The sequence below is a fragment of the Salvelinus fontinalis genome, chromosome 16 (assembly GCF_029448725.1).
Source record: "Salvelinus fontinalis isolate EN_2023a chromosome 16, ASM2944872v1, whole genome shotgun sequence".
NCBI classification, from domain to species: Eukaryota; Metazoa; Chordata; class Actinopteri; order Salmoniformes; family Salmonidae; genus Salvelinus; species Salvelinus fontinalis.
Window position 1 is genome coordinate 40,642,960 of NC_074680.1, and position 13,914 is coordinate 40,656,873.

General features: G+C 41.9%; 1 protein-coding gene across 1 annotated transcript; it reads left to right on the forward strand.

The window, feature by feature from the left end:
• Window positions 1-927: 927 nt before the first annotated feature.
• LOC129813160 (tudor domain-containing 6) lies at window positions 928-13,682 on the forward strand. The gene is made up of 3 exons (XM_055865406.1): window positions 928-1,013; window positions 6,968-12,629; window positions 12,961-13,682. Exons 2-3 carry the CDS (start codon window positions 7,001-7,003, stop codon window positions 13,008-13,010), a joined length of 5,679 nt encoding a protein of 1,892 aa, XP_055721381.1. The 5' UTR covers window positions 928-1,013; window positions 6,968-7,000; the 3' UTR covers window positions 13,011-13,682.
• The last annotated feature ends 232 nt before the right edge of the window (window positions 13,683-13,914 follow it).

Genomic DNA, 13,914 nt, shown 5'->3' on the forward strand with positions numbered 1-13,914 from the left:
GCAATTGTAAAGTCTAATACAACCACAGTGTGATCAACTGATTTTTGTTGAATTTATATAACATTCAAAACTTGTTTAACATGATCTAGTCCAAATATGTCAAGATTCCAATATTTGTATCAATGAAAATTAGGGACCTTTATTTTGAAGGCGAGCCGCAAACTCCACTATTGTGGCTAATCCTTATTTTGGCTAGCTTCACATAGGTAAGAGGGCCGACCTGTTTGTGTTGGTTTGTTGCGAGGAGCGCGCAACGGTCAGATTTTAGCTGCATTCAGAGTCGCACCGTTAAAAAGTTCTACATGGTCTGATTAAGGTCTATTGACCGACATCTCAGCTACTATTAAAATCAATTAGAAGGAAGGTTGCCGAGTCTTTTTCCCGTTTCTCCAGCAGATTCTGCCTCATCTCTTATCAAAAAATTGTTGTAAACATGCTCATGCACTTTAATGTATACATTTTCGGCTGTGGGTACAACAGGTGACAAGCACCCCATAGAGATAGAAGACTCTAGTGCCCAAAACCCCATTTTAGTATGGGCAGTGTCCATTGAGGACTTTCACCATTTTGAAGTAGTCAACTGGGTGGGACTTCCTATGAGTTAAGGAAGGATCACATAATTATAGGTCATCAGGAGGGAGGGATCAACCAATAATCCCTCCCTCCTTCCATAACTGCAGGTGTCAGTAAATTGCCAACCTTTGCTTTATTCCCAGATCAAACACACTCTAGGTGACAGTGTGCACCCTTTCAGTTTGTTTACCAACTCATAGAAGTAGTAGAAGAAGAAAACTGACTAGTTCAATGGAGCGGCCCATGCTCACAGACACCATAATGAGACATATACAATGATGCTATGTCTAAATAAGTATATGGTGCTCCCCCACCTCCACCCATAGACTGGCTCCAATAAACACTAATTATTTGGCGTCCATTGCAAGTGGTGGTTGATTCCAATTGGATTGCGATGAGGAAATACAAAATGTTCACAAACATGAGTTACATCAAATTTGGTAAGGATTTATTCTGAATTTATATTTGATTTTTAACTGCTTTCTTAGAACTAATTCGACATATTGTTTTTCATGTCAACTAGCAGAAGTTTTCATTCACCATGGAATGACAGAGTATTACTCGCTGGTATTTCTTAGAACTAATTCGACATATTGTTTTTCATGTCAACTAGCAGAAGTTTTCATTCACCATGGAATGACAGAGTATTACTCGCTGGGACATCCAGTTTGACCATCTGAATCTGGCGATGCTTTCCATTGTGTACAGCATATAGTCACGCATATTTACATAGCTCAAAAACCTAAACGTTCCTGATCTGTCACGAATGTTGAATATAATTATATTTGAACTTACTCAGCCGATTGACCATGGTGCTAGGACCTCAATTATAACCGTTAGGTAATTTTCTACATGCACAATTTATAAAAGGTCTAGGCACGTACGAAAATAATGAGATTCTAAAATTTGGCGCACACCATAGATACGCATTTTCGCCCTTATAAATCAGAACAGTCTTAAAATTGTGTGAATGAGCTTTAAAACTCCGCATGGAAAACGCCCTCCATTCTCTTTTCATGGTCACGTTCCCCTCCAACCATTTCATGAGGTTTAATTACGTGACGCATGAAAAAAAATAAGTCACGACTGGACTGATGGAAACATGAAATGCCGGTACAATGTTATAAAGTCCGACAGACAATTTGTTCGTTAGACATGGTGGGCTCTTTTTGTGTCATTAAAATAAATAATGCAATAAATGGTGGCGGAAACACCTTTGTGCAAATATTGATATAATAACCAACATGTCTAAGTAAAAATGACTACTCGGAAAGCATGAAGTGTATTATGTGGTGTTGGAGGGCCAGTAGGAGGCACCCTTTCCTCTGGTCTAAAAAAAAATATCCCAATGCCCCAGGGCAGTGATTGGGGACATTGCCCTGTGCAGGGTGCCGTCTTTCGGATGGGACGTTAAACGGATGTACTGACTCTGTGGTCACTAAAGATCCCATGGCACTTATCGTAAGAGTAGGGGTGTTAACCCCGGTGTCCTGGCTAAATTCCCAATCTGGTTCTCTTACCATCATGATCACCTAATCATCCCCAGTATACAATTGGCTCATTCAACCCTCCTCCTCTCCTCTGTAACTATTCCCCAGGTCGTTGCTTTAAATTTAGTGTTCTCAGTCAATTTACCTGGTCAAAAAAATTCATAATACAAATTATGCTACAGATGAAATAAATTATGAACTTGGTGGTGAATGTGCAAGGTGATGAGCTTGATGTTGCTTTCCAATAATATTATTAGGGTGACATGAGGGTTGATGCTTGGCTGCCATTTGACAAATACAAATAATATCGCTCTTATCCATAATAACATCATAATGTAGTCTACCCGCACTGTATCTGCGATCTGTTGGCTAGAGTGCATGAGCCAACACCAGAGTGGGCACATTCGCTACATAACTCAGTGGAGTTGAAAATGCAATGAACCCCATTTAACTTGTATTTTTCATTTGGTACATGGGAATTTAACGGGAATGTATGTGCACTACGTCATCGCGCACAGCTTTTTATCCGCAACAAGTCAGTTTAATGGCAACACATCTCTGGTTGGATAATGCGCATATTGATTTATGCAGATTTTAGAATATTCACATGAAAATGTCGCAAATTGGATGGAAACCTAGCTAATAACCAATTCATGGATGCCAGGTATCCCCAAATATTTGACCCCCCCCCCAAAAAAAACAATATATATACAGTTGAAGTCAGAAGTTTACATACACTTAGGTTGGAGTCATTAACTCGTTTTTCAACCCCTCCACACATTTTTTGTTAACAAACTATAGTTTTGGCAAGCCTGTTAGGACATCTACTTTGTGCATGACAAAAGTAATTTTTCCAACAATTGATTACAGACAGATTATTTCTGGGTCTGTTTATGGGTCAGATTATTTATGGGTCAGAAGTTTACATACACTAAGTTGACTGTGCCTTTAAACAGATTGGAAAGTTCCATAAAATGATGTCATGGCTTTAGAAGCTTCTGATGGGTTAATTGACATAATTTGAGTCAATTGGATGTGTACCTTCAAACTCAGTGCCTCTTTGTTTGACATCATGGGAAAATCCAAAGAAATCAGCCAAGACCTCAGAAAAAAAATTGTAGACCTCCACAAGTCTGGTTCATCCTTGGGAGCAATTTCCAAACGCCTGAAGGTACCACGTTCATCTGTACAAACAATAGTATGCAAGTATAGACACCATGGGACCACGCAGCCGTCATACCGCTCAGGAAGGAGACTCGTTCTGTCTCCTAGAGATGAACGTACTTTGGTGCGAAAAGTGCAAATCAATCCCAGAACAACAGCAAAGGAACTTGTGAAGATGGAGGAAACAGGTACGAAAGTATCTATATCCACAGTAAAACGAGTCCTATATCGACATAACCTGAAAGGCCGCTCAGCAAGAAGAAGCCACTGCTGCAAACCGTCATAATAAAAAAGCCAGACTACGGTTTGCAACTGCACATGGGGACAAAGATCGGGGAGGCTTGCAAGCCGAAGAACACCATCCCAACCGTGAAGCATGGGGGTGGCAGCATCATGTTGTGGGGGTACTTTGCTGCAGGAGGGACTGGTGCACTTCACAAAATAGATGGCATCACAGGAATTACACCTACATAGGTGTACAGAGGCCCATTGTCAGCAGCCATCACTCCTGTGTTCCTAGAAGGCCAGCATTCCTGAGTTGCCTCTTCACTGTTGATATTGTAGACTGGTGTTTTGTGGGAACTATTTAATGAAGCTCCCAGTTGAGGACTTGTGAGGCGTCTGCTCTAGGAAGAGTCTTGGTGGTTCCAAACTTCTTCCATTTAAGAATGATTGAGGCCACTATGTTCTTGGTGAACTTCAATACTGTAGAAATATTTTGGTACCCTTCCCCAGATCTGTGCCTCGACACAATCCTGTCTCTGGGCTCTACGGACAATTCCTTCAACATGGCTTGGTTTTCGCTCTGACCTTACACTGTCAACTGTTGGACCTTATATAGACAGGTGTGTGCCTTTCCAAATCATTCCAACCAATTGAATTTACCACAGGTGGACTTCAATCACGTTGTAGAAATGTCTCAAGGATGATCAATGGAAACAGGATGCCCCTGATCTCAATTTCGAGTCTCATAGCAAAGGGTCTGAATACTTATGTAAATAAGTTATCTTTTTATTAATTTGCAAAATGTCTACAAACATGTTTTCACTTTGTCATTATAGGGTGTTGTGTGTAGATTGATGAGTAACATGTTTTATTTAATCCATTTTAGAATACGGCTGTAATGTAACAAAGAATAAGGACTCTGAATACTTTCCGAAGGCACTGTATGCAGTGTTTATAAAGGAGGCCCCTGGTCCTTCAGGTGGTTGACATTTGAGACAATATCCACAGGAAAGTATTATTAAACCAACTTCAAAACACGGGTCTCTGTGTGTGGCAGTCATTTACATTTATACATTCACGTCATTTAGCAGACTTGCTTATTCAGAGCGACATACAGGAACAGTTAGGGTTGAGTGCCTTGCTCAAAGGCACATTAACAGATTTTTTACCTAGTCAGGTCGGGGGTTCAAACCAGCGACTTTTTTAATGTATTGTCCCTATGCTCTTAACCGCTAGGCTACCTGCATCATGTGCACAACAAGGAAATACATGCAAGCATATTAACCGAAGTCTTGCAGGTGTTTATGGTTTTGCACATCTGCCAGGTGATAGAAATTTCAACGGCAGTACTGGCGCTCTAAAAAGTAAAATAATACTCTCATGTGGATAGACTGAGTTCAAATGTAATTTTATTCAACATTCTGGCTTGTAAGTCAACTGTCCAAGTTTTTGCACTGCATTGTTTCAGAATGTGTACCAATAGTTGGTATCACAGTGTGATTTATTAGGCAAGCTGGTCACCTACTTGACCAGCTCCTAGGCATGTTTTTGAACACGGTAGCATCTACCAGCTCTAGCTGGTTGGTTAGTTAGACCATCTACCAGCTCTAGCTGGTTGGTTAGTTAGACCATCTACCAGCTCTAGTTGGTTGGTTAGTTAGAACATCTTCCAGCTCTAGTTGGTTGGTTAGTTAGACCATCTACCAGCTCTAGCTGGTTGGTTAGTTAGACCATCTACCAGCTCTAGCTGGTTGGTTAGTTAGACCATCTACCAGCTCTAGTTGGTTGGTTAGTTAGAACATCTTCCAGCTCTAGTTGGTTGGTTAGTTAGACCATCTACCAGCTCTAGCTGGTTGGTTAGTTAGACCATCTACCAGCTCTAGCTGGTTGGTTAGTTAGACCATCTACCAGCTCTAGCTGGTTGGTTAGTTAGACCATCTACCAGCTCTAGTTGGTTGGTTAGTTAGAACATCTTCCAGCTCTAGTTGGTTGGTTAGTTAGACCATCTACCAGCTCTAGCTGGTTGGTTAGTTAGACCTTCTACCAGCTCTAGCTGGTTGGTTAGTTAGACCATCTACCAGCTCTAGCTGGTTGGTTAGTTAGACCATCTTCCAGCTCTAGTTGGTTGGTTAGTTAGACCATCTACCAGCTCTAGTTGGTTGGTTAGTTAGACCATCTACCAGCTCTAGCTGGTTGGTTAGTTAGACCATCTACCAGCTCTAGCTGGTTGGTTAGTTAGACCATCTACCAGCTCTAGCTGGTTGGTTAGTTAGACCATCTACCAGCTCTAGCTGGTTGGTTAGTTAGACCATCTACCAGCTCTAGCTGGTTGGTTAGTTAGACCATCTACCAGCTCTAGCTGGTTAGTTAGACCATCTACCAGCTCTAGCTGGTTAGTTAGACCATCTAGCAGCTCTAGCTGGTTGGTTAGTTAGACCATCTAGCAGCTCTAGCTGGTTGGTTAGTTAGACCATCTAGCAGCTCTAGCTGGTTGGTTAGACCATCTAGCAGCTCTAGCTGGTTGGTTAGTTAGACCATCTAGCAGCTCTAGCTGGTTGGTTAGTTAGACCATCTAGCAGCTCTAGCTGGTTGGTTAGTTAGACCATCTAGCAGCTCTAGCTGGTTGGTTAGTTAGACCATCTAGCAGCTCTAGCTGGTTGGTTAGTTAGACCATCTAGCAGCTCTAGCTGGTTGGTTAGTTAGACCATCTAGCAGCTCTAGCTGGTTGGTTAGTTAGACCATCTAGCAGCTCTAGCTGGTTGGTTAGTTAGACCATCTAGCAGCTCTAGCTGGTTGGTTAGTTAGACCATCTAGCAGCTCTAGCTGGTTGGTTAGTTAGACCATCTAGCAGCTCTAGCTGGTTGGTTAGTTAGACCATCTAGCAGCTCTAGCTGGTTTGACAAACACAATTCACAATAGTAAACTGTAGCACATAGTTATTGCAACGTTTGAATGAATAACTATAAAAGAGTGCTTTCGATAACTATTTTTTGCAATTCTAATTAGTGTTTTTTGCCATCTGTTTTAAGTGGCCACCTATCACATTGTGTTGCGCATTAAAAAAAAAAAATCTCATGATCAAGGTAGCCTACTATACATAAGCATTGATTTGTTCCTAATTTAGTTTTGAACAAAAACAGTCCCATATGCAAGATACATATTTTTGTCATATATCATCAAAGAAATGACAAATATCATATGGATGACCATATATTTAAAAAATATGTCCATTGCAAAAGTTGAATGCACTGACTAAGTCGCTCTGTCTAGAGTGTCTGCTTAATGTAATTGTAAAAGGGGTAGCCTAACACAGGAGGCTGCTGAGTAGAGAACAGCTCATAACAATGGCTGAACGGAGCAAATGGAATGGCATCAAACACCTGGAAACTATGTGTTTGATACTATTCCACTCCAGTCATTACCACGAGCCCGTTCTCCACAATTAAGGTGCCACCAACTTCCTGTGTAGCCTACCATCCACATATCTAATTCTTTTTTTTTTTTTGTATTCCCAGGTTAATTGTGACCTGTCCTGAATTCTACTCAAAATGTGTTCGATTCCTGGATTGCCAACGCCAGGATCCCAAGTCACAGTTCTCATTACAAGGGTAAACCTAAATCCTATCGGTTCTCTAGTGGAATTGTGGGGCAACTTTGATCAAGAAAGGCAACATGCTTACCAGCAAATGAGAAGGGGAGTTCAGATTCCCAGACAGAGGTTTTGTGAATCAGAAGGAAACCCTGGAGACTTGTGTCTAGCTCATCTGAATGTAACCTGGCACAGAGCTAGGATAATTTCTAGACATGGGCATCATTACAATGTGTTTCTCATTGATGAAGGGAGAGCTCATGTTGCTACAAACAACACCTTAGCATGGGGTAAGAATGACTGTTTTCTTTTACCTCCAGAAGTGGAGTTCTGTGTTCTTGCCAATGTATCCCCCTTATCACATGAAAACAAATGGACTCCAACAGCCTCAGATTTTTTGGAGTCTCTTTGCGGCAAAACGGTCAATGGAATGGTTCAGGATGTATTGATGCCAGACAGAACAGTCCTCCTTTATATTCCAATCATTAACAAACATATGTATGAAGTCGGCTTTGCCAGAAAGCTCCCCAGTGACAAGTTCAAACAACTTGTTCTATTGTCTCTGAACTTGCCAAAGAGTCAGGTCTCCTCCACAGAGACATTGCCACCTACAGTGTTACACAAACAGACTGATGCTGGGATAGAAATTGAGAAGTTTCAACAATACTTCTATCCAGAACTGCTAACAGACTTCATTGAGACTGTGGAAGTCACAGAGGTGATAAACCCACATCGTATCTTCTGCAAACTCTCAGTTTTCTCTCAGGAGCTGAAGAAACTCTCTGAGCAGATTGATGAATATTACGAAGGAAGATCTACTTTTTGCAAGGCAAGACAGACGGCCTCAGGCGCTCCATGTGCAGCAAGAGGGAGCAATGGCAAGTGGTATCGATCTCTGCTACAGCAGGACATTGGATCAGAGAGTGCTGTGGAAGTACTACATGTCGATAATGGGAAGACGGACTTCGTCCATGTGGGTGACATCAGACCACTGGCTGCCAAGTTCTTCAGAATGCCAGTTGTAACTTATGTTTGCTCCCTCCACGGTATTGAGGACAGAGGCATTGGATGGACAGTGGATGAAATCAAGTATCTGAAATCTGTGCTGTTGCATAAGACCGTCATTGCCAAATTTGAATACCACAACTTGTCAGAAGGCATCAACTGTGTGACACTCTATGGAGACGACAATGTAAACATCAACAAACTTTTTGGAGTGAAAGAGAGATGTCTTCTGGAGTCAGAGAGGCCTCCACCACGAGTCACAGAGGAAAGCTTTGCCAGAGACATACAAAACCGTGTGCATCCCCTTACCACTCCACACTTTCCGTCAGCAACAGAGACTGTCCTCAATGAACATTGGTTCCAGGTAGGAAGCACCTTGGAAGTCAAAGTATCTTGCATTGAAAGTCCAGCAAAATTCTGGTGCCAGATAGCACAGGAGAGTACAAGTCTTCAGATCCTTATGCAAGAAATGCAGTATCATTATACCTCCAGTCCTCCACAGCAAATTGATGGAGACATTTGTGTTGCTCTGGATCATGACAATGGTATGTGGTACAGAGCACGGATTGTTGAGAATGATCAGTCTCCCCATGTAGATGTGCGGCTCATAGATTACGGACAAACCAGGCGTGTCTCTCTGCAGGACTTGCGCCCCCTGGACCCAGTGTTTCGAAGACTGAAGACCCAGGCCTTTCAGTGTTTCCTGCAGAATCTGAACACGCCTACAAGTCCTGTTCCAGCAGATTGGAGTGATGCTGCCTCATCGGAGTTCCAGAAGTTTGTAGATTCCACTGCTGACTCTAATGTAGGCTTGAAATGCACCGTACATGCAGTCATGCGTGACACCCAAGGCTTGGTGGTTAATATGGTAGATATTGAAACACCAGTTCAAAGTGCATGCAAACTTCTGGTTCAGAAAGGAGTGAAGACCCCAGCTCCTCTAAAATCGCCTCCACTTTCTTCTGCTCCGCCCGACACGGAAAACTTCTCATTACACAACATTGAAGTTGGAGGGAAAGAGAAGGTGTGGATAACTAGTGCAAAAAGTGTTGCTCACTTCTACGGCCAGCTTGAAAGAAATTCTCATGTGATTGACAAATTGACAAAAGATGTTCAGTATTTTTGCCACCAACCACTGCAGAGCACAAACTGTCTTCGATCACTAGAAACTGTTTGTTTTGCTAAATACATTGATAACCAGTGGTACAGAGGACAGATTAAAGCAACACATCCAACCCTCCAGGTTCACTTTGTGGATTATGGTGACACAGTCACATTGAGTCAATCAGACATCCTTTCCTGTCCTGTAGAAGCCGGCTCGCTCATGTCAGTTCCTGTGCAAGCTGTTCTGTTTGGACTCTTCGGTGTTCCAGAAGATGTATCCCAAGAGGTCAACCGCTGGTTTGAAAAGCATGCCACATACCTGAGCTTTACCATCACAGCGGTGGCTAAAGACTCTGGTGGAAAGCTTTTAGTTGAACTGTATGACGGAACGACACATATAAATGAGATGGTCAGAGAGAAGCTAAATGAGGCAAGACCAGGAAAAGAAATAATTTTAGTCCAATCGTCTTCTCTGAGCTCTAAACTATCAACTACTTCAAGATGCACAGCTCAATTTCAGACCAAATTTAAAGGGCCAGAACGTGTGCAAATGCCAACATCTCAGGATTGGGCTGCCAGGGGAACTGTAATAAAGCACAGTAGCACTGCAATGTGTTTCGCATCCCCGCAAAGAAAAGTTGGACAGTCTACTCCTCAGCAGTCACTGTTGGACAAACCTGAAAATAAGCCTATGGTTGAACATGATGGACAGATATGTCGTTTCTCCAAACTCACAGACCTTCCCTCAAGACCCTTGAAACCAGGGTTGGTAACGGAGGTGTATGTTTCACACTGTAACAGCCACTCTAGTTTCTTTATTCAGTTCACAAAGGATGAAGATGATGTATTCTCTCTTGTGGAGAAACTAAATGACTCACAGTCATCTTGTGATGCCCCTCCAGTTGACTTGAACGAACTGCAGCTCGGTGACTTGGTGAATGCGGAGTATCCCGAAGACAGCTCATGGTATCGTGCAGTTGTTAGACGCAAACCTGGGAATGGAACCGTTCATGTCGAATTCATAGACTTTGGAAATGAAGCAACTATTCCATCCCTGAATGTTAAACAACTCGACAAGCAGTTCATAGAATATCCCAGGTTCAGTATTCACTGTGTACTTAGTAGAACAAATAATGCTAACAAAGGGACATGGGAGGAAGATGTCACATCGATGATCAAAAAGGCTACAACAACAGAAAATGCTGAGAAGAAACTGGCATGCACATTCATGAAGGAGACCGGATCAGTTTGGGAGGTCAGTCTAGAAGATCAAGGTATTGTGTTGGCACATTCCTTAGGTGAAGCTAGTCAAACAGGCAGAGCAGATGTATCACAACTGTCTTGTTTGGGTGAAAACACGATTCCCATGCTGTACAAGAAGCCAAGCGTTTCCCAGAACCAGGCTTTAGATGTCTATGCGTCCTCTATAGTTGAACCTAACTACTTCTGGTGTCAACATGCAAACTCTGAGGAGCTATACAGGATCTCAGGAATTGTTCAAGAGTTTGTAAACTCTGCCCTGCAGGACCCTGTCCCAATGGATACCCTGAACCCCAGAAGTCCTTGTCTGGCTTTCTTTGCAGAAGACAACCAATGGTATCGAGCTCAGATTATTCGCAAAACGAATTATCTTTTCACTGTTCTTTTTGTGGACTATGGAAATGAGTCCGAAATTGATCTTAAGGCGATAAGGTCAATTCCACCTCCGCTACTAGAGAGCGCCCCTCAGGCCTTTCTGTGTTCTCTGGCTGGAGTTGAGCACCCAGAAGGTGCCTGGGATAACAACACTGTTGATGGGTTTTATCAGCTTATAGTTGACAAACCACTAAAAGTTACAGTTCAGAACATGTATAATAATCTGGAAAGTTTCACCCCACAATACCAGGTCAAAGTGGAGTGTGAGGAGCATGTTATCAACGACTTGATGAGAAGTTACTTGCATTGCTCTGATTTGCACGTCCACAGCAAAACAGAGTGTGCTGACGAGCTCTTCTCTGACGTGACCATTTCAAATGAAAGCTTCAACCGGTCTGAGTATAAACATGTTACACAAGAAATAACTCCCAAATTGAATTCCACTGAGGTTCCAGTGATGAATAGATCACCAAGCACCACGCAATGTTCAGGAGACACTCTGGCAGTCAGGACAATCTCTTATAATGGTCTTGCAGGAGTCTCCTCAAGTGGATCCAATGTACCTTCTGAGAGTGTCCCCAAACTTGAAAATCTTCCAAAACGATCAATAAAACCAGGTTGGGTAGCAGATGTCTATGTTTCACAATGCAACAGTCCATCAAGTTTCTTCGTTCAATTAGTAGAGGATGAAAAGTATCTGTTCTCTCTTGTGGAAAGACTCAATTCTGACCAATCAGATGGTGTTGCACGCAAGAACGTTGCCAATCCACAGCCAGGGGATCTGGTGAATTCTGAGTTTCCAGAAGACTGTTCCTGGTATCGTGCAGTCATTCTAGAAACAAATGGAGAAGACAAAATTCATGTGCAATACATAGACTTTGGTAATGAAGCATACATTTCACCCCTCAAGGTTTGCAGGGTGGACACCCAGTTCCTGGAGCACCCAAGATTTAGCATCCATTGTTCTTTAAGTGGACTTGCGGACACTAAAGACAAAGGATTGGAGCAGGAAATTAGTTGCCAGTTCAAAAAAGTTGCTGGTGCAGACAGTGCAAGGAAATGGGAATGTAAGTTCATCAAAGACACTGGATCCACTTGGGAGGTCTGTCTGGACCAGAACATCATACTAGCAGATTCACTAAATATGTGTTGTTCAGCTGGAGACTCTCACCTTGACCAACAAAGCCCAAGTTCTGGATCTTTGCCATCCCAGATAGAGAGGAGTGACAGAGAGCATAATACACTGCTGCAATTCTGGAAACTGGATATATTCCTGGGACAGACTTTGGATGTGTACGCCTCCTCCATAGCGGGCCCTAGTTATTTCTGGTGCCAGTATGCAAACTCTGAGGAGCTTGCTGAAATCTCTAAAGTTTGTCAGCTCATTGGAAACTCTGAGCATAAGGACACAGTCCTCATGTCTACCCTGAGCCCTGGAAGTCTTTGTCTGGCTCTCTTTGCCGAAGACGAACAATGGTATCGAGCTCAGATTGTTAGCAAAATGGATGTTATCTCTGTTGTCTTTGTGGATTATGGAAATGAGTCAGAAACTGATTTGAAGTCTTTGAAGTCTGTTCCACCTCAGCTACTAGAACACCCTCCTCAGGCCTTTCTGTGTTCCCTGGCTGAATTTGAGAACTCAGAAGGCAGCTGGGATGACAATGCCCTTGATGGGTTCTATGAGCTCCTTGCTGATAAGCTGCTGAAAGTGACAGTTCAGAAAATGGATAATAATAACAAGCTCCCCATTCCTCAATACCAAGTGAAAGTAGAGTGTGAGAAGCTGATTGTGAATGACTTCATGAAGACTTGCTGGAGAAGCTCCCCCACCGAGTCTCAATCAGGTTTGTAAATGTTCTCAACTTTTTATTGAGAGTTGTCTCCATAGAATGATTGTGAGTTCATTTGAACTCTTTGCTTTTTTTTCTGTTGAAGGTTACCTGTGCTTCAGATTAAGTTTTTAAACTTTTGAATTCTAACATTGTTTAGTAATACTACTATACATTTAAAATGTTCAACTTTATTATCCCATTGGGAAATTTAGTTTGCATATAAAAAATAATGCACCACATGTAAAACCAAAGTGAATCAATAATCTCAAGTTAATCATCAGTATACATTATATGCATGTACATTATAAATAATTTATGTAAATTCATGTTTCTTCCCTTTCAGAAGAAGCGGCCAGTCATTGTAGCTGGCAACTGGAAGAGACTGATGATTGAATCTGGTTCGGTCAGATTTTAGTCCTAGTTTGCATCAAGACTTTAGAAGTGATGAAGTTGTTGGATCCTCAAGATTGTAGATGTTAGCACATTGTGGACATTAATGTCTGCAAACAAATCTACAGGGGCGGCAGGTAACCTAGCGGTTAAGAGCGTTTGGTCAGTACCCGAAAAGTCACTAATTCGAATCCCAGAGGGAACTAAGTGATATCTGTCGACATGCCCTTGAGCAAGGCACTTTACCCTAATTGCTCCTGTAAGTCGCTCTGGATGAGCGTCTACTAAAATGTAACAAAATTTACTATTAAATGTGAATGTTTTCAAATTCAAAATACCATAGCTGTAATGTTTTTGTAACTGTTTGAATATGTTATGTGGTGAATGGTCTTGATTGAATAATCTTGTTTTATTTGTGGTGTCTGGGATTCCCACTTGTTGTTTCTCCTCCAAAAGTTTGCATTTGGAGTTTTCCTATTCTAGTGATCTGTGTTATCTTTGTCCATGTGACTAGTTTTCAATATAACTGCTACTAAACCTAATGCACTTGGAAACAACAGGTTTTGAAAAGCTTGTAGATGGGAATTTCAAAGAATGTTTCAATGACAGTGTTGGTATCTGTCTTGGAATGTCATGACATTGTACCTTGTTTGGAATTGAAAGCAATAAAATGGGACTGAGAATGCATTATCAAAGATATTGTTTGTAGTTTTATACTCAAGTTCAAATAGCCTACTTTTTGGCAGTTTGTTGCCATAATTGTCAAACATTTTTGCATAGTAGTCATGTATGAATTTGTTTTCCCTTTCACGATTAGAAGGATCAATTAACCCAAGTGCAATTCTGCCTTGAACGAGGAAGTTTTACTTCCTCCTTCCTGCACCAATCTAATTACTTTTTAATCCTT